At 40.7% G+C, this 21,412-nt stretch overlaps 1 protein-coding gene across 1 annotated transcript in view; it reads left to right on the top strand.

The window, feature by feature from the left end:
• The window catches only part of MEGF10 (multiple EGF like domains 10), a 112,999-nt gene that overhangs the window by 52,347 nt on the left and 39,240 nt on the right, over nt 1-21,412 (top strand). Inside the window, exons 6-11 of the mRNA XM_035099947.2 lie at nt 2,709-2,955; nt 4,753-4,873; nt 6,308-6,444; nt 11,781-11,993; nt 17,982-18,156; nt 20,315-20,435. Of these exons, the coding sequence (XP_034955838.2) occupies nt 2,709-2,955; nt 4,753-4,873; nt 6,308-6,444; nt 11,781-11,993; nt 17,982-18,156; nt 20,315-20,435 (1,014 nt within the window). The remainder of the gene's footprint in view (nt 1-2,708; nt 2,956-4,752; nt 4,874-6,307; nt 6,445-11,780; nt 11,994-17,981; nt 18,157-20,314; nt 20,436-21,412) is intronic.

Below are 21,412 nucleotides of genomic sequence, written 5' to 3'. Positions count from 1 at the left end.
TGTGGTAACTTTCAGAATGATTAAGCTGTCTCTCTAAACATCTGCATGGCCATTGGTGGGTTGCATCAAATATCTTGCTTCCAGCAGTCAGTAAAATACTATGAGATGGGTTTTATGAGCCAAAAGAATGGTTTTCCCCTGCTGAAGTATGCTGAATATAAAGATGTTGGGCCAAGTTCATACCTAGTACAAATCTACCCCAGGGATGGAAATGGTCCATTTTATTCCATGTCTGATGGACACTTTTAAATTCTTCAATTCTCTATGGTGGTTTGTTCAGACATTCCAAGACATTTGAGTTCATTTTTAAATCTCTCTTGGGAGACTGGCTGAAAATGTCTTGCTCCACTTGAAGGGGGACTGTAATCTGAATACGCTAGGAGGTGTAAAGCAAAATTTGTCTGGTGGTCTTTCTAAGGTCTTTGGGGAACGTAAGTCTGTCTAACAAACGCAATGCAAGCATACATATGTCTCAGAGCATTTTGCTTTCTGAGATGTAAGGACTGCCAAAGTGTAAACATATCATTTTCTTGTCTACCCAGACCCATTCAAAGGGCTTTATTTATTCATCATATTTAAAGATACTAATCTTTAATTTCCAAGAGTAGCCATAAAACTTTTCAGTTTTTGAGAGCAATGTAATATCGAATTGTAGTGCGTTTGCATACAGTATAGAATACAGAAATGAATTTGAAACTCAGCCACCCTAGGCAGGAAGCATTTCAAAGTCTTTATGAATGCTATAAGACCTTATCTAACGTAAGGAACTATCTGCCATAGTGGATATAGACCCAATTATTTCCTGTGCACATTACAAATGATAAATGCCATTAGAGGAGAATCTTGTTCAATAAGAAACGGTCACGTCAAGGTAATCTGTGATCTTATGATATATCTAGGTTACCAATCACATACGGGAAATGATCCTTAAAAGCGCCTGTCCTTTTTTATTTGCGTGGTCTGAATGGTTAAACCTTATGCTAGAGTAGTTTTCACCCTGAGGAGATGTCTTGAGTTCTTTTTGTCTCCTTTAAGAAAGTAGGTCTGTTCTCTGCCTGATTGCTCTGCCTCAGGAGAAGGCAATGAGAACAATAGCTGTCAGTCACTAAGCAGCCTGACTGTATATGATCATAAAGTAGTTGCTCTGGAATTTTGCCACGATACTATTGTTATCAGAACAACATGAAAATAAAAAGCAGATGCTCTGAGTGCATGCTTAGCAAAATCCTGGTGAACTCCATATGACCTTTATATGGGTTACTTCTAGTGCTTCCATTTTTATTTCTTTATTTTTTTTAAAAAAAAACCTTTTACTGTATATTTTTTTCATGAAAGGGAGCAAATAGGAGATCTTAGGAGGTACTTACTATTCATATGTAAGCTTTCTGTGAAATAATGGATTTGATACAATACACATTGACAGTGCACATTGACATATTATCTATCACCTTAGGGCATAATGGAGCCATATCACCGGATGGAATAGCTGCTTTTGGATGTTTTTAATTATAATTGTTTTTAGAATGCTTTAAAGAGTGTGTTTTTGTTTTTGATTGTGGATTTGTTTGCTGCCCTGGTCTGATTCTGGAGGAAGAGCAGGGTATTTAATAGATTCAATAAATGATAATAATATTTAAGGATTTTTGAATAAGTTCACAAAATAATTTCAAATGTTTTCCTGTATTGATGAATACAGCCAAATAACGAAAGCAGAAATCAAGAGAAAATTTTCACTAATAGGAAAATTTATCAAAGTTGTTACAGTTGCAGTGACTTGGTGGGAAGTGGTGAAACTCATCATTCCCTATGTCACGTGAGCTGCTACCTTTTATAGGATTCAGAACATTTTGAAATGAACAATAAATGGAACGATGCATATAGAACATACTGAAGTTGTATTAAAGTTTCTCTTGAGGCCTTGCTAGAGGTTACACTCTGGCAAAAAATATTCACAATACATCAAAAAGTTGAGGGTTTATTTTAGTCTCAAAGACTCCAGGGCCCATGCTTAAATCTCTCTCATTTAAACAAGTGAGACTGAAAGCCCCCAACTTTGAATAATTTTTACCAGTGTTAGCAATAAAATCTCTTGGGGGGAAATCAACAAGAAAATACAAAGAAACTAGATTTCAACTTGTACACAGACATGGGTTCTTATTTCAATTTTCTTGTTTGGAATATTTCTCTACATCTGCTTTAGAATGATCAGTTTCATTTGGTTAACATTTCCTGCAAGAAAGCATGGATTTTCTCTACATGTGCTTCCAAAGAGGTGTTTATTGTGGGATTGATAATTCTCACTCATGCAAGTTTTTTGTTGTGTCCACATGGCATTGCTGCCATCAAAATGTGAGCCCATATTTCCTCCACCCCTTCAGTTTAGATTTACCATGGGGGGGGGGAATCCTATTTACGGTATGTCAGTAACCGGTTTGCAATAAAGAACTGGATAAATATTGCAACCCCTCCAACCCTTTTTTATACAAGCACCTATACTTGAGGAAAAGTAATCCACAACTCAAAAGCTTACATTTCCAACGTTGGGAACATTGATCAGTCCAATGAAAAATCACTTTTTAAAAAAAGGAAAAACAAGCAAATCACTTTAGTGCTGCTAATTTCAAATTGCTGAGTCATAATAATTTAAGTATTGGAGAATAAGTGGTTAAGGGAGCCATTGTCACCCTTGCTTTCTGCTTTCTACTCAGCATGTGACAGTTACCACTGGGGACCGCACTGCAGTAGTCGCTGCCAATGCAAAAATGGAGCCTTGTGCAATCCCATCACTGGAGCCTGCCACTGTGCTGCCGGATTCAAGGGATGGCGCTGCGAAGAACGTTGTGACCAAGGGACATATGGAAACGATTGCCACCAGAAATGCCAGTGTCAGAATGGAGCCACTTGTGATCATGTGACTGGAGAATGCAGATGCCCTCCTGGATACACTGGAGCCTTGTATGCAACAGTTGTATTTGTTATGTGTGTAGAATAGCAGCAGATTTCACAATACGTGTCATTTATTGTCTTTACGTTTCCAAAGTCTTGGCGTGGGTGACAAGACGATCCATACTGTGTCAATGAGGGTAAAACAACTTGCTCTGTGCTTATGGTTGGGTTGGGAGTTGAATTTGCCTCTCAGTTCCAGGTCCAACTTGCTAAAACATAAGATAAAAATTAAGTACAGTCGTACCTTGGAGGTTGAATGGAATCTGTTTCGGGAGTCCGTTTGACTTCCAAAACCAAGTATGGCTTCTGATCTGCCGCAGCAAATGCCTGCGGCCAATCAGAAGCCATGGAACCCCCGTCAGACATTCAGCTTCCAAAAATTGTTCGATAAACGGAACACTCACTTCCGGGTTTCGATCATTTGTTCATGGAGGAAGCCTAAAAGGGCATTAACTTGGTCTAACTCATTCTCGAATTGTACCCCTTAAAAATCAAATTGTCCCCCCTGTGGGGTGTGTGCCCCACGTTGGGAACCACGGGTCTAATGTATCATATAGTGAGTGGGGAATGTATTCTTAGTTCCTTAGAGGAACAGTAGTAAATTTTTATGTAGGCGGCCACTTGTTTTGAAGCTTATACTGTAATTGTAGGGTGGATACCAGAGCAGAAGATATTCAAAATGGGTAAGCTGCCCTTTGCTGAAACAATCTAAAGAATGGTAACTCTAGCTACAGTATTAGCAAAGTATCCCTCAGGAGACAAAAATTAGACAGTTACTAAATAATAGGGAATTGGGATTGTCCATGGTAAATAAGGATATTTGGAACATGTGTTGATTTAGTACATACCTTCAGGGGAACCCAGGCTGATAGATAAAAAAGCTGATTGCCCCAGGCACAACCCCCCCCCCAATTCCTCAATGTAAAAGACAAAATGTAAGGTACTGAAAAGGGACACGGGTGGCACTGTGGTCTAAACCACAGAGCCTAGGGCTTGCTGATCAGAAGGTTGGCGGTTCGAATCCTCGCAACAGGGTGAGCTCCCGTTGTTCGGTCCCAGCTCCTGCCAACCTAGCAGTTCAAAAGCATGTCAAAGTGCAAGTAGATAAATAGGTACTGATACAGCGGGAAGGTAAATGGCGCTTCCGTGTGCTGCTCTAGTTCGCCAGAAGCAGCTTTGTCATGCTGGCCACATGACCTGGAAGCTGTATGCCGGCTCCCTCAGCCAATAACATGAGATGAGTGCCGTAGCCCCAGAGTCGGTCACGACTGGACCTAATGGTCAGGAATCCCTTTACCTTTAACTTAAGGTACTGAAAAATCAGCTTCTCCTCCAGCACAGATAGAAGCACTGTACAATTTCTACACCAGCCTTAATATTTTTCATACAATAGAGTTAAAATCCTGCAAACATTACCACAATTAGGTAAAGGGGCATTACAATCCAACTAATACAATTAATACTGGTTAGAATTTTAACACACACACACACACACACACCAGTGCAAATCAATTCTAAATTGGAGCAGGGAAGAAAAATTTGTAAGGAAGTAGACCTATTTCTGCAGTCCTTTAATTGCTAACATAGGGACAATTTACCAGGAATTATGTCTGCATGCTCCATTGTAAGCTGGGGAGTTGTACTGCTTATGCAACAAAACTCTTGGTGCAATGCTCCCTTTGTTTTTATGGATTAGTTTTGCATTCTTTAGCTGAAATAAATGTGTAGCATATTAAAAGCACCCGAGAAATGCCAATACATTTATAAGTATCTGTAATATTTAATATGCTTTTCTTTCTTTTTTAGTTGTGAGGATCTCTGTCCTCCTGGCAAACATGGGCCACAGTGTGAAGAAAGATGCCCATGTCAGAATGGTGGAGTATGTCATCATGTAACTGGGGAATGTGCCTGTCCTCCCGGATGGATGGTAAATAAACCTTTATAAAAGAGTATAAGCTTCCGCTGCTGCAGGCCTCTGGAGAAAAATGTAATTGGAATCACAGCCTAACATCAGGCAAGAAAAGAGGAAATGTGTCAGCGCACAATACTATCATAAGGGATCAGAACCAAACCTTTACAAAAACATATGGTAATCGGCATCTACTAATTCACAGGAGCCTAGACAGGAAAAGAAAACGTATGCTTTCTTTCCCACACAAGATGAATCACTAAAAGCTCTACCAAGTCAGTGACTTGTATTTATTTAAATTTCTGTCCTGCTTCTATAGTTGTATTGGAATTCATGCACGCATTTATATTCTGTTGCTCGATCCCTAAGGCCATGGACCACTTATAGAAATATTTACAGCTTTACATTTTGTACAGAAGACAAGGACCTAAAGATAATTCCCCTATATACTCCATGAATATCCTCCAAACACTACATTGCAATTACAGAAAGCACCTGGCTTTTTTCCTTTCCTTTATTTTTGGTAGACCTCCACACGGAGGACGTTATTCCAAAGTTTGGAAGCATCTTCCAAGAATGTGTCTCTTTTTGCCTTCCGTTTTTTTATTTTATGTTTGAAAAGCATAGTCAGAAGACAGTCAGAGAGGGAGAGGGAGAGAGATGCTGCAAGAATTCCAGGCTAGATGGTGCCCTCTCAGAGATCTGAAGGCAGCCCTGTTTAGGGAAGTTTTTAATGTTGTTAATGTTTGATGTTTTATCACTTTAATCATCATCATCATCATCTGTTGGGAGCCAGATGGGTGGGTTATAAATAATATATTATTATTATTACTATTATTATTATTAAGCTTCTCCTCTCTGAGTCAGCATGTGGTTTGTTGTTCTCAGTTGTTTGTCCCCACTGTTGTTCAAGCTTCATAGCTCCCATTCCATGAAGCCAACATACTTTTTAGAACAGGTTGATTAGACTAAGAATCTTACATATGCCAGGGGCCTGGCAAAATCTGTGCAGCAGGAGTTTAAAAAAAACTAAAAAAAAACTTTGACTTTAAAATTTACAGTTTAAAACAAGTTTAAAATAAAAAGATTGATGTAACAAGTTATCTTTCCCTTTGAAGCATTTTGACTCTAAAGTATCTCCTTGTATTACAATGTATGCATGGACATAGAAGAGCTATGTTTAAAATATCTAAATGTTTACTGTTGCTTAGAAATTAAATCTAGGATTAGATTTATTTTACAGAATGAACATTCCAACAAATTAGCACCCTAACACTTGAGGCAAACATTTGTTGTGTTGCAAGCTAAAACGGTATCTGTCATTTTTAAGATGTGCACAAGCTGTCTGGTATACGAACATGTTAATCTCCTTGCTTCCTTCAGATCCCCCCTCGTCTTTCCCTCTTGCAGCTGCACTCCCAGGCATAAAACCGAGATTCTGTTTCCAAACAGGGCACAGTCTGTGGTCAGCCTTGTCCTGAAGGGCGTTACGGAAAGAACTGCTCTCAAGAATGCCAGTGTCACAATGGGGGGACATGTGACTCAGCTACAGGGCAGTGTCACTGCAGCCCTGGTTACACAGGTGAACGGTAAGCAGATATAACTTCACCACTTTGTACCGTGGCTACTGAGCAGAAGGGAGAATTCCAATACAGCGGTACCTTGGTTCCCGAATGGCTTAGTTGTCAAACAAATCGACTCCTGAGCACCACAAACCTAGAAGTAAGTGTTCTGGTTTGTGAACTGTTTTCGGAAGCCAAACACCTGACGCGACTTCTGCTTGAGTGCAGGAAGCTCCTGCAGCCAGTCGAAAGCCGTGCTTTGGTTTTCAAACGGTTTCGAGAGTCAAACAGACTCCTGGAACGGATTAAGTTCGAGAACCAAGGTACCACTATACAGTTGTCCAGATTCAGTGGGGATGCTCAGTGGAGATTCCCCTTAAATTCCAAGATTCAGTGTGTCCTCAAGAGTTATTCAGTCAACACCTGTTGACTGAATTCCTGTAGTGGATTGGGGGTGGGTGGGGCTGATACCACTCATCTGACCTCCTGACTGCAGAGCTGCTGCTTACCAGGAGGGGAGAGTATGATGGGCAAGGGTGTTGGGAGGTTGGCTCTCTGCACGTGCAGCGGCAGGAGTGGCATGTCTAAACCACTGAGCCCTCTTTGGCTTCCCAATCGGAAGGTTGGTGGATTGAATCCCCATGACGGAGTGTGTTCCCGTTGCTCTGTCCCAGCTCCTGCCCAACCTAGCAGTTCGAAAGCACACCCGTGCAAGTAGATAAATAGGTACCGCTGCGGCAGGAAGGTAAACAGCGTTTCCGTGTGCTCTAGTTTCCGTCACGGTGTTCTGTTGCGCCAGAAGCGGTTTAGTCATGCTGGCCACATGACCTGGAACACCGGCTCCCTCGGCCTGAAAGCGAGATGAGCACCACAACCCCATAGTTGTCTTTGATTGAACTTATCCGTCCAGGAGTTCCTTACCTTTACCTATTGGCTCCCACCCTTGCTCCTGCTAAACAGCAGTGACTCCGCTGCTGGTATCTCAGGAAACTGCAGCCATCCCACTATTGGAGGAAATATATATATATATACTCTAGCTACTATAGATTTCCTTTTATAAAGTATTTTAAAACTGTTGTCCTGGAGAAAGACTGATTACACACTGGCCAATTATGACATCACTGCTCTGCTCCCCCAGCTGCTTCTGAGAAAGCTTGCAGCTCTACAATTACAATTTCACTTATTTTCTGTTTTTATGGCTCATGTCAGGACCCCTAATCCTGGTTAGCAAGTTGAAGTCTTTTAGAAGGAAGGAAGATGGGACCTATTTCCCCCATCCCACCCCCTGGAACTCAGCATGTGTTTTCTTCCTTTTGTGATCAATATGTTGTCGCATTTTGCAGGCCGCAAAAGTATCACCTTGCAACGTTAGGCCTTTTGAGAATTAGAAGCTTGCAGTACTTATTTGGGTGGGAGATAGAAGCACTCTTCCTTTCCTGACAACTAACCTTTAAAATTCAGCAGCGTTTTAGAATTCAAAGTTGACTTCTTGAATTTACAAAGTCTGCTTTTGAAATCTGGTGTTGAACGTATTAAGCTGCTTTAGGTGAATCTGAAGCATTTGGTCCCAGTTCTGTCTACTCTGACTGGCAGAGGCTCAGCAGGTATTCCCCTTGTACCCGAGATCTTTTAGCTGAAGATGCTGTCAATAAAATCTAACAAGAGCTAACTGGGAAATGGGAAGAACCCCAAAGAGAGGAGTGAGACGTCATATAAAAAAACCAACTAAAAAAAAACACTAAAGGGGAAAAAGGGATGCTGGAGGGGGGCCCTGAGTGACAGAGAGCAGAAGGCAGGGAACCTCATTCGGGACATGAGATTCCAAGTTCTGCATGAGAGGTGATGGAAAATATGTGGTCTTGTGTTGCTTGTCTTTCCCATTGCAAGGGGAAACTCATGAGATGGAGACTAAATGAGATGGGAGCATAACAGGAGGCTTGTCTATGAACTGTGTAAAGATAGTGGTGATGGCTTGATTGAAGCTCTTTTTTTCCTAGCCAGCACACATTTTTAGGTCACCTCATTTTGGGGCACTTCAGTTGTGGCTTAAGAGAAGTATGTAAGAAAAGCCCTGCTAGATTAGACCAAGGACACATCCTGTTTCCTACAGTGGCCAACCAGATGCCAATGGGAAGCCCACAAAAGCAGGACTTGAGCACAAAAACAGCAGCCTCTCCACCTCTGTTCCCAAGCAACTGGCATTATATGCTTCCCCAAGGTTAACAAAACATGACTAACAAAACCAATATGAAACGTCTGGAAAAAGAAATTCCCCCAAACAGATGAAAGCAACAACAAAAACTTACTAGAATATTCAAAATGTACTATGATATCCTTTCAGAAATAGAAATAAACTTGAAAAAGTAAAACCCCTAACTATTTTTCCCCAGCAAACCACTTTGTCAGATGCATGAAACTTAAGGTTATATGTACTCCCCTATCCCACATACTGGAAGTGAACTTGTCAGGTTGCATCTCGGGGAAAGGTTTCTTTTCACAGCCCCATTTGTGAAGGAGGATCCGTGGCATCTTCCCTTAGCTAACAGAGTTTTGGTCTTCTGTGTTCCCTGCTTTCTGTGTGACATACCATCAGGAATCACTGTCAGAACTGGAGGGGAGGAAAAATTCTGACAACTTCCCCAAGTAGTTTTATTTACATCCTTGCCAAAAAATGGAACTTTGGCTTTGCTCCTTTTCATGTCAGTAGAACTTGTGCAAGAGACCTTCCCAATGGATTATTCCCTTTGCTACTATGTACTAAGAACTCCCTGGGCTCCCTATTTATGTTTCATCAAATCTTGCATACTGCCTGTGGTGTTTGAAAAGAATGTGTAGCAGCTGGCCTTAACCCTGGCCTCTTTTCCTAACTGTCAATTATCTCTGCATAACCATTTTTGTGTGTGTTGGAGGGAGCACAGAACATTGGTAGAGGCTTTCTTTCTTAGTTCTTGCTCCAACTGCCACAGGAAATAACACATTATGCAGGTTTATTCATTGTGGATTTGACCCTGAAGTGAAGTGAAGGCACTTGTGTTTCGAGGGTAAAATGACTTCTTGTATGATGGATCCTGTTGGGTTCTGTGTGGAAGAAGAATTTGGTTTAAAGTCATGTCTTATATTTCACGGGTCACAATTGTGGTAGAATTTTGGGTTCTAAGAAACAAGAATCTAAAGATAATTTTCCCTTTCCTCTGAGGTATTATAAGTGCTGGATCTAGGGAGATAACATAATGGGGTGAACTCTCTCCCTCCGAGGTAGCTGGAAATATTTGGCTTAGAGCAGGTCAGACTACTTGGCCGCCTAGCTAAGTATTAACTATGACTAGCAGCAACTACCCAAGGTCTTATGCAGAGGTCTTCTCCATTATCTGCAACCTCATCCTTTTAAATGGAGATATCATACCAGGTTTGAAACTGAGACTTTATGCTTGCCAGGTGGTATGTATTATATCACTGATGTGTGGTGCCTTTCTAGTTGCAAAAGATTAATTAAATAGGTTTTGCTGATACACAATTCTCAGGATATGACTTGTTGCCACATTTGGAGCTGGGAAGGAAAACCGTTGCCTTTCCTGTCACTTGGTTACTTTGCTTGAGACAAGTGGAACTATTCATTTTAGAGATACTTTTCTGGGACACACCACTAGGCTGCATTCACATGGCTGTTTATTCTAGTTTCATGATTTTTCACTGCCTCTCAATTTCCACATTATATTTGAGCTTTCACTTGGTATAAAAGCCACTTCTGGAGTTATAGTGGAATATAGTGTGAGTCGTACCTTGGTTTTCAAACAGCTTAGTTCTTGAACGTTTTGGCTTCCAAACACCACAAACTTGGAAGTGAGTGTTCCGGTTTGCAAACTATTTTTGGAACCCGAACATCAGATGGGGCTTCTGATTGGCTGCAGGAGCTTCCTGCAGCCAATCAGAAGCCGCAGTTTGGTTTTCAAATGTTTTGGAAGTCGAACGGACTTCCAGAACGGATTCTGTTTGACTTCCAAGGTACGACTGTACTCATTTCCATGTTATTTGCTTCCAGCAAAAAAATCCATTTGCAGATAATATCGAAATGAGTGCTAAACTTGAGCAATATTCCACTATAGTTCTGGAAGTAGCTTTTACATTTTGTGAGAACTCAAATCATGTGGAGACTAACAGGGGAATGTCCTGAAAATGGAATACGTAAGCTGCAATGTGAATGCTGCCCTCCTCTCTCTAGGTTGCACACTTGTGTTTCTGGTCTGAATGATCTATGGTGGTGATAGTGTTCACCTTGCAACAAATGGATCTGAGTTGATACCCTTCTAGCCCTAACCTGTATGAAATAATCTGATTGGAAAGAACAGAGGTGGAATACTGATGACTTAAATAATATCAGAAAGTGACCACATGGGGCTTCATGTGTGGCTATGCATCCCAATCTCTTTGAGAAACACACAGACACACAACCTGTTAAGGTCTTGGAACTGACCTGTTTGGGCAGTTTTTCATATAAACTAGGTGTGTCTCCATCTCTTCATAGCCTTGGGTAGGTGGGAGAAATCAACTAGAAGAAAACATATGCAATGTTGTAGTCAGTACTAGGCATTCTAAAGAAAAAGAAGCTGGCTGTTATTTGAGTGGCGGAGATCTGACAATAGTGGGATCGCTTCATACAAATGGGCTTTAAAAGATTAACTGTTGATTTAAATAGAAACAACGATCTCTTAGCATTTATCCTAGTCTGTTTTTAAGCAGTCCTTTAGCAGAGATTTGCTTTCTTCCTCTTGACTGTTATATCTGGTAAAGAACTGTTGTTGTTTTCTCTGTTGGTATACTAAGGATTACACTTCCATCCTTTGTGTTCATGTTATATCATCAAACCATTGACCTGAATCATTTTAAAGGTGTTTGCAGAGGGACCTGCTTCACTCCCTCCTCATTCATGTAGAAGTTTTGTACACTAGAGAGAATCCATCTGGTATTTCTTGAGCAATTATTTTCTCATGTTGAACATGTTTATATCCTTGTCCCTTTGCACCCAAATTTACTGTGAAAGTGAAAGCTTGGCTTGATATTGTCTTCATTTTATTTTTTAGAGTTGTACATTCCTTTCATAGTCTCCTACACACTACACCTTTAAAGCCCACCCCCACGCCCTCCAATAATTGCGGTTTGTTAAGGATTGCTGTGAATTGTAACTCTGTGGGAGGTAAACTAGAAATGCCCAGAATTCTTTGAGGTACAGAATTTACTTTGAATGTGCTTTAAAGGTACAGTGCAGATGCAGCTATTGCCATTATGGAATGGAGATTCCAAGTAGAATTTCAAAATATTTTAATAGAAAGTAAAGAACATGTCTCTCTCCCCGACTTTCTCAACAGATGCCAAGATGAATGTCCAGTGGGAACCTTTGGAGTACAATGTGCAGAGACGTGCCAATGCATGAATGGTGGGAAATGCTATCACATTAGTGGTGCATGCCTTTGTGAGCCAGGATACACAGGAGAACGCTGCGAAACAAGACTGTGCTCCGAAGGTGTCTATGGTCTCAAATGTGACAAAAAATGCCCCTGCTATTTGCCAAATACTCACAGGTGAGCTTCTAGAACTTTTGACAGTCATTCTTGTTCTGTGCTGGTCCAGGCAACTTCAGTTGGCCAAATATAGAGGGAGCTAGACTAACGTTTCTGTTGCTTCTCTGCAGTATTGGGATGGCAGTCTTGGTAGCTACTAACCACAGGTCTGAAGCTCCTTGGTTTCTAGTCCAGTGTGCCAATACCTGAAAAGATGGTTAGCTTTCCCATTCAGTTCTCAGAAAAGAATAGTGAAGATTGCTTGTAAATAGAAAGTCTTGACTGCCTTTTCTAAGTATCAGTCATCTTGTGCTGCAGTTTTACCAATTGTGGGCGATAGGTAGAATTAGTTAAGTGGCTGAATCAGATTGAAATTGGGAATAAATGAAAACACTTTTGTGAGAGAGCAGAAGACAGCTGCTGTTTCAAAAAGGGGAAGGGAGCACAATTGTATGCACACAAGCCTGGGCATGCATGCAGTGGGGCTTGCTGCATTTAATTCAGTATTTAAGATGTTTATACATTTTTAAGCAAGATTGCCGTGGCAAGCAGTCAGAGAGCTAATCCTTACATGGTGCAATCCATGGTTTTTATCAGAGTTTATGGTTCAACTGTTGCACCAAGTGGCTGAGAAGCTTTAAAAGAAATGTTTCCACTGTTCTTTGGCATCATGATCAGCAAGGATTATATATTTAAACATTGTGATTGCTTGATGTGTTCAGTAATTGACGTTGGAGCCGGTTACATTCCTTTCTCATTTTCATTAACATGACTTTTCACTCGTGTGCTTCCTGTTTTCCCATGTGCCATTTCCCTGTGGGCAATAGGTAATGTAGTAACTACTAGGTTGAGCTAGTTAAATGAAAAAAGTTTTACCAAACCAATGCACCTTGCTTCTGTTAAAAATCTGTATGTAGGAGCTGTGATTAAGCTTTAAGAAAATTAACTAAAGTCTGCTATAAACATTTTACATGGACAAGAATGTATGGCACAGCACTGTGCAGCATTTCTGATATTTCAAGGTTAATGCTTGATTCATGTTCAACACAGCTGTTACTTCATTTATACCACTGGAAAGACAGCTTTGGTCAAGTCAAACTGCAAATGTTCAGATGTAAACAGAAGCATGTGACTATTTTTAAACATGTTTTTGACATTTCCTATTTTCTGTGACAAATGGAATGGCCTTAACAATAATGTAGGCGTGGGGGCATCTGTTTTTTAATTCTACAGTTTACTTCAAAAGAGCAAACGGTTTAAGTTGGCAGTATAGGATGAAAGCAAAACATTTCAGATATGCCTGAACATATCCAAAATATATTCACATGCCTTTGTAAACAGAGTGTGTTAACACACTTCATGCACCATTCAATAGCATAAAAACATTGGATTTCACCATGGGGTAGTCATACCTGGGTGGCGCTGTGGTCTAAACCACTGGACCTCTTGGGCTTGCCGATCAGAAGGTCGGCGGTTTGAATCCCCACGATGGGGTGAACTCCCGTTGCTCTGTCCCAGCTCCTGCCAACCTAGCAGTTTGAAAGCACACCAGCGCAAGTAGATAAATAGGTACTGCTGCGGCAGGAAGGTAAACAGTGTTTCTGTGTGCAAGCTACTGTCACGGTGTCCCATTGCACCAGAAGCAGTTTAGTCCTGCTGGCCACATGACCTGGAAAGTTGTCTGGACAAACACTGGCTTCTTGGCCTGAAAGCGAGATGAGCACTGCAACCCCATAGTTGCCTTTGACTGGACTTAACCGTCCAGAGTTCCTTTACCTTTTTTTTTTAACCTTCAGTCATACACTATTTTCCATCAGTCTCTAATCCTCAGCAATAGACCCTACTTTCTTCCAAAAGAAAGTCTGGGGCACAGAGGCAAATTTCTTCCTTTCAAAGTAATGTATTGCCCACCTCTGCCATTCAAAACTTTGACTTTCAAAACAGTAGTCACCATGAAAATGCTGCCATGCTCTCATACCCTTTTTGTCTCAGAGGCATCTGGTTGGTCACTGGAAAGTAGGATGCTGGACCAGCTAAGCCTTTGGTCTGATTTGGCCATACCGGCAGAATGATAAGCACCATATCTAAGAGTATATGCACAATGGATCTAGCATCTCTGCATAATTTCTCACTAGCAGTAAAATATTTGATTAATTGCAGATTTAGATACTAATTTGATGTCCTGCGTGCAAGCAGATTCTCTAAGATGTGAATTTAAGAGATAAGTAGGTGCTGCATTTCTTAACATCTGTGTGCGCTGTGCATTGCCAATTAAACTAACTAAACACGAGCCATCAAAAGCTTCCAAAGTGTTTCTGCTTCCTATATTTTAATTACAAATTACAGAATACTAATTTTGGTGTCAATCAATACGTGCGCCGCTATGGCTTCCTAGCACACTGTGGCTGGGGAACAGGGCTACAGAATATCAATGTCACAGTTTGACTTCTACTTAAAGAGAAAGAGAGAAAATGAACGAACAGGGATTTCTTATTCCCCAAGGACTTAAAGAAGAACAAGTGGAGCTGTGCTTATTCAGTGGGGCTTTCCAAGCTCCTGCCGCTGCACCCGATGCATCTGCTCGTGAGAGTCAAGGGCCCCCCTGGAACACTGTGGGATGAATCTCAAGGAATGCAGCAGGACTTGGGAATTTGCAGAATGCTGTTGAGTCCTTTGTTGTGCAAGTGATATGGGAAGCAGCCATAGTTCAGTGGTCAAGTTGGGTATTATCTACACGGACTGGCAGCAGCCCTTCAAATTTCAGACTGGGGTCTCACCCAGCTCTACCTAGAGATGCCAAGGATTAAACCTGACACTTTCTGCATGCAGAGCAGATAATGTACCACTGGGCTACAGTCTTTTCCCTTTAGATACTTAGACGGCCAGCCTCACTTAGATTCACTTTTACTGAGCTGCGATTCAAGCTATGCCCTCCGCCATCCTGGACGGACGATATAACAAGGTACCGTTCAAAGACAGACTCTGTATATGTGGGTAACCGCAGGTGGAAGACATCTTGCACTGTTTACTATTTTGCCCAGTATACATTGGACCTCGGAGGTGATTTATCTCTCTACCGTCTGTAAAGGAAAGATGTCTCTTCCCATCAGAGAAGGTCCTATGGCTTCTTAGCAATGTAAACGCTCCAGTGACTCATAAAGGCACCCACTTTTTGCTTTGGCGGCCAAAAAGACCGGAAAGAAGACCCTGGACAATATAGGCGTGAACTGTAAGGTAGACACAGAGATCTAAATGGAGACCATTATTTGTGGCGCAACACCCCTTTTGCTTGTATTTTTTTAAAATTCAGATTTGTCATGGCCAATGCCTAGTGCAATAAAGTTATTTAGATTGAGTCCTTAGATGGAAACAGCCATCTTTTTCCTCTAATACAATGTCCATGGGAGGGAACACATGTCATCATCTCCCATCACTCCCAGGATTATTCATCACCCCCAGGATCATTTGAAATGTGCACACCAGAAGCTGCAATTTCTCACTACGTGGAACGGAAGGTTTTGTTAATTTTTTTAAAAGCAGCATTTGGATATTGGGGATAGGAGCGCTCTTAAAGTTGGAGTACTCCTTGGAATGGAGCTGTCGTCTTGGTTTTTGAAAACAGGTTACATGCAGCACGCCTGTGTAGGTGAGCACTTCGCACATGCCTCTTCCCATAAGGAGAAATGAGCACCATTGCAGCAAGCCCGCTACCCGTATCACTTTCTCTGACTGACCTGAAATGGAATTATTATTATTATTAATTGTTTGTGCCCCACCCATCTGACTGGGTTTCCCCAGCCACTCTGGGCGGCTTCCAACATATATAAATGCATAGTAAAACATCAAACATTAAACACTTCCTGATACAGAGCTGCCTTCAGATGTTTTCTAAAAGTCAGATAGTTGTTTATTTCCTTGACATCTGATGGGGGGGCATTCCACAGGGTGGGTGCCACTACCAAGGAGGCCCTCTGCCTGGTTCCCTGTAGCTTTACTTCTCACAGTAAGGGAACCACCAGAAGGCCCTCAGAGCTGGACCTCAGTGTCCGGGCTGAACAATAGGGGTGGAGTCGCTCCTTCAGGTATACTGGGCCGAGGCCGTTTTGAGCTTTAAATGTCAGCACCAACACTTTGAATTGTGCTCAGAAACGTACTGGGATTTAAAGGGGGGTTTAGACCACATTCTGGTCCATTGAGGGGGGTTAATCTCGTAGCCAATGTCGTCTTCCCATTGTCTTTTGATTGTGTCTAGGTACTTTTGTAAATCAAGAAAATCTTTAATAATAATAATAAAAAAGAAACGTACTGGAAGCCAATGTAGATCTTTCAGTACCAGTGTTATATGGTCTCAGCGGCTGCTCCCAGTCACCAGTCTAGCTGCCTCACTCTGGATTAATTGTAAACTGCATTGAAAACCAAAGATTGAAAATTAGGATCAAATACCGGTAATCAAATAGTAATGAATAATCTTATGTCTCCCAAAGATTTCAGAAACATGTAACACATAATATAGCAGCTAGAAAACATGTGGACTTCCTGTTTTCTGCAGATTGGAGTTTAATGGAAAACTTACTTTATATTTGTGTGTCTGCTTTTATGCTTTTTGTTTTACTCTCATAAGAAAGCCAGTGTCTTTTGGTGGTCATGGCATTTAGTAATAGTGATAAAGAACATCAAGCATTAAAGAAGTTATATTAAATGAGCAAGGAGTCTTACAGCAAGGATTTCCCCCGTAAATCACTGAAGCAAGGCCATCTTCAGCCATAATTCATTTGATGTGTCTGGATTTTGGTACATCCTCCCCCTTCAGGATGCCTTGGGGAATATTACTTCAATCAGTGATCAGAGTCCATCTTTAAACAAGCTGTCTATTGTAAACATAATTGATCTGGATATTAAGACTTCCTTTTGGTGAGCGTTAAGCTGAGTGCTTTGTCTGCCAGAGAACCACAGAGCACCCCTTTGTGTCCACTTTCCTGGCACATATATCTTAGCACAGCTGATGGTGTCCATTTGTTACAAGACAACAGCTGTGTGGCTGTTATTGAATGAAGCTGCTATTGAATGGAGCTGCTGTTTTCAGGTAAAGACAGCTGGTCTTTCACCAGGTATGGAAACCACAGGCTATCCATATTCTCCAAGGTTGTAAAAGTGCCCCTGACCTTTCTTCTGTAAAAGTGATTTGGCGTCATTTCAAGGAAGGAAATCCATTGCAGGCTAGCACACCACTTTAAGCCAGGGGAAGCATATATAGGTTTCTTACTCAGAGCCAAACTACACATGAGTTAACTGCATATTTGCACAGGATTTATTTATTCATTTTAATTCAAATTCACAGCATCAGCTGTGAGGGCAGATATTGTGGCAAGTACAGCAGACATGGAAGGCATTTAACCCTTTCTTCCCTTACTGTAGGAATCCCTGCTCTGAAGCTCGTATTTGCTTTGGGATGAAATTCCACACTGCACGTTAAATGCAATAATGTCTTTTAATGCCATGTCTTTAGTCTTAACTCACAAAGAAGCTCATGGATGTATCATAAAGGTCTTCATAATAAAGCAGAATGCAAATTATGAGCAGGAGCTTAGTGGTAGTCAGTTTGTGGGAGTAGGTGAGTGAGTTTCACCCTAATGAGCCAACAGAGGTTTTTCTGCTTAATTTGAAAGCATATTGTGGTTGTTCATTCAGATTACTTTTGTCACAGCCCACCCCAGAAATTAATTCTAACCATATCCATGTGACAGGAAATTTTCCACAATACAAAAGGAATGTTTTTAATTTAAGATACGAAATAAATAGAAGTCCTATTTACTATTACATAAGTAACATAATATTAGTGTGTGTTCCTGTATCCCCACCCACTCCTATGTGCATGCATTTTCATTTTATTTTTAAAGCCCTCTGTGTGAAATCCTTTTATAATGTGTCTGTAAGAGTATTTTGCTGCATTGGATTCTTGGTGTCATATTTAACTCCAAATGTTTTATTCCTTTCATGCCTTGGTCACAGCTGTCATCCTATGTCTGGAGAATGTTCCTGCAAGCCGGGCCGGTCTGGACTCTACTGTAATGAGACATGTTCCCCAGGATTCTATGGAGAATCTTGTCAACAGATTTGCAGTTGCCAAAATGGTGCTGACTGTGACAGTGTGACTGGAAAATGCATCTGTGCCCCAGGATTTAAGGTACACCATTTTGATTGTCATTGACTATTCCTCATTGGCTGTCTCAGCAGCTACCAGTCCTTTCATAGCTGCCAAGTTATCCCTTTTTTTAAGGGATTTTCCATTATGCTGAATAGGCTTCCTTGCGAGAAAAGGGAAAACTTGGCAGCTATGAGTCCTTTGGACACAGTGGCTGCATTTTCCTGACACTTCCTACTTGATCATTTTCATGTATTATGTGATCTGTCAAATGTCACAAAGGCCACTTCTGAGAATCTAGTGGAAGTCTAACATTTATTTCCACATTAATTGCCTTCAGGAAAATAAAATAAAATCTGTTTACAACCTCGTTAACTCGTAAAATGGTTGGATGAAAGAAATTTGAGGTGGTGTGCAAGTGTACAGGTCTTTTTTTGCCATTTTCATGTGTGAATCATGGAGGAACAGAAGCACCTAAAGGGTGCCAGCGTGTCACACCACACCCATCGGTGTGAATGAAATTTAGTGTGCCACGGTTCTATATTTATTTTTTAAAAGCATCAGTTCAATAGTGCAACAGTGGAAAGGGAATGTTAGAAATCAAGACAGTAGCAGTAGCATTGTATTCACCACTTCTGAATGTGTCCACTGAGTTGCTTGTAGTGATAACTGATAAAATGTAGATCAGGCATCCCCAAACTGCGGCCCTCCAGATGTTTTGGCCTACAACTCCCATGATCCCTAGCTAAAAGGACCAGTGGTCAGGGATGATGGGAATTGTAGTCCAAAACATCTGGAGAGCCGAAGTTTGGGGATGCCTGGATGTAGATGAACCACTCACCTTAAAAAAAGGTCAACTGAATTAAAAAATTTATGTCGGGAGGGGGATAGCCTTAAGATCACACCTACAAGTTATGGAATTCAATAAAGCAATCTGTTAGAATCTCCTCACCTGTATTTGAGAATAAGAAGAATGGAAAGCTGCTAAGTCCATTTGCCCTCCCTGGGCGGGCGGCTTTGCGGGCGGGCACTACGTTTCCCCTGTGAACCGGCCTATTGCCAGCCAGATCGTACTCCTGTCTCCCAATTGGCCCCGTGCCCAGGGAAAGGATAAATACCTTCCCGACAGGGCCTGTGGAAAAGAAGCAGAAGGAACTATTGGAAGTTCCGGTCCAGGGATTTAAGTGACAACATGTAATTCTCATTATAAATCAAATTATTGGTGTAAACCTGACATCTAATGTAGCAACCAATCACCTGTGTTTATATAAAAATGTAATGCTCATAATACAATCTTAAAAGCAATGGTAAAAAGTTCTGTTGAGTTATACTTTTTGCTTTTGTTCTTTCCACCTATTTCTACTTACATTGTATGCTTCTACAGTATTGCCTTTGATTGTCTCTGCTTATAGTAGAAGTAACATGAATAAGGGATTTGTGAAAAGATGCATTATTTTTCATGCCAACTAATATGAAATTAGTATCTTTTATTAATGATGATGTGGCAATCTAGCAGGTTTAGCTTCCACTATAGAATTTGCTTTGTGTCAGAAAAGAAATACTGGTAGCAGCAACTGGATGTATAAGCTAAGCCCCTTAGCTAACTTGCTAGAGCTTAAGTAGGGGGACATAACACTCAGATGTGCATATGAATTTCCATGAAATTGAAAGCAGTAGGCACCATGTGCACTTGGGTGCACATTATTCTGTGCATCAATTTTTCACCCGCAGTTCCTAAGAGCTAGGGAATCTGAGACACTCTGCAGAGTTTCTGTATAGCATGACAGAAAATAGGAAAACACTGTGGAAATGCAAATTTTACACATTCTTATTTTTTATAGATTAGGCACTTCCTAATATTTGCACAATTTCAGAGTGAGCAAATGGATATCTAGAATGCACTAAGAGACTTTCATATATTATATTTTTCCTGCCTGAGGATAATCTCAGTAAGAAAATACGTTTATGTTGCATGTTTCTTTGTTTGCTGTGAATATGCTATGTGCAAGCAGTCAGTAGGTGCAGATTATCTCTTGCACAGAGATTTAGGACAATGCATATGGATATATATGCTCTGCTTTAAAATTCAATAATGGCAATTATTCATTCAGAGACTGCTTGTGTAGTCATTGAAATAAAAAGGTCAACAACTTTCCTTTTCATTGCAATATGGTTTTTATTTTTGTCAACCATTTTTTAGGGAACTGATTGCTCTATTCCTTGCCTTCTTGGAACATATGGAGTAAAATGTTCCTCAACATGCAACTGCAAAAATGAGGCCATCTGTTCCCCTGTGGATGGTTCTTGTACCTGCAAAGCAGGTAGGATAAATAATGTACTACTTGTAATACGGGAGTCATATGAAACATTAATTTATTTTTTTTAAGGCAAGAAGTGGGACATGGATTTTAAACCACTTACTAACTGGATGTTAAGGCACAGGACTGTTGAGACCTACTAATGTTACCAGAGGTGTTAAATATATAAGCAAAACTGCAAAATGAAAAAGTAAGAATGGAATTCCCCTCCCCTCTTCTGTGCTTTCTAAGCACTGCTCATGTAACCAAGCTCTTCTCAAAATCTCAACAAACTTGATCCTATTATTCTGCATGGGTGTCAAGGAGAACATGATGAAGCTAGTGTATAGATGGGACCTGACCCCAAATAAGATAGCAAAGATTTATAAAGAATGATTCGGGGAAAAAATGTTTGAAATGTAAGATCAAAGTGGGGGATTATTTTCATTGTTGGTGGGGGTGTATAAAAATTAATAAATTATGGGGGGGGAGTGTATGAGGAGTTGAAAAAGATGTTAAAGGTCACCTTTGGGGGAAAACCGGAATATTTTTTGTTAAGTCTGATACCTGAAAATAGGGGAAACATCTTTCTTTATGCATGTGCGGCAGCAAGATTGTTGATAGGTCAAAGATGGAAAAAGGAAGAGGTACCCACAATCCAGGAGTGGCAGATAAAATTAATAGAATTTATGAATCTGGCAAGGATGACTGCGGCAATCAGAAATACATCTAAACAAAGATCCAAAATTGAATGGGAATATGTGGAAGATTATTTTAGGAAACAAAATATAAAAACAGAGTTAGCGATCTGTTTAGACTAGAATAACATAGGGGAATATAAGAGAAACATTGATAAGAGAGAAATATTTACAGTACCCACAATTGGGATAACAAAGAAAAGTAACGCAAGTAGCAGAAAATTTTTCAAGGGAAGCGATTTGTTATTGTTTGGAAGTATATTTTATTTGTTTATTATTATTTGGGTGGCTTATTTTGAATGA

Source organism: Zootoca vivipara, chromosome 11, assembly GCF_963506605.1.
Source record: "Zootoca vivipara chromosome 11, rZooViv1.1, whole genome shotgun sequence".
NCBI lineage: Eukaryota > Metazoa > Chordata > Lepidosauria > Squamata > Lacertidae > Zootoca > Zootoca vivipara.
The sequence above is the reverse complement of the archived record's forward strand: the minus strand, read 5'-3'. Positions and strand labels throughout refer to the sequence as shown.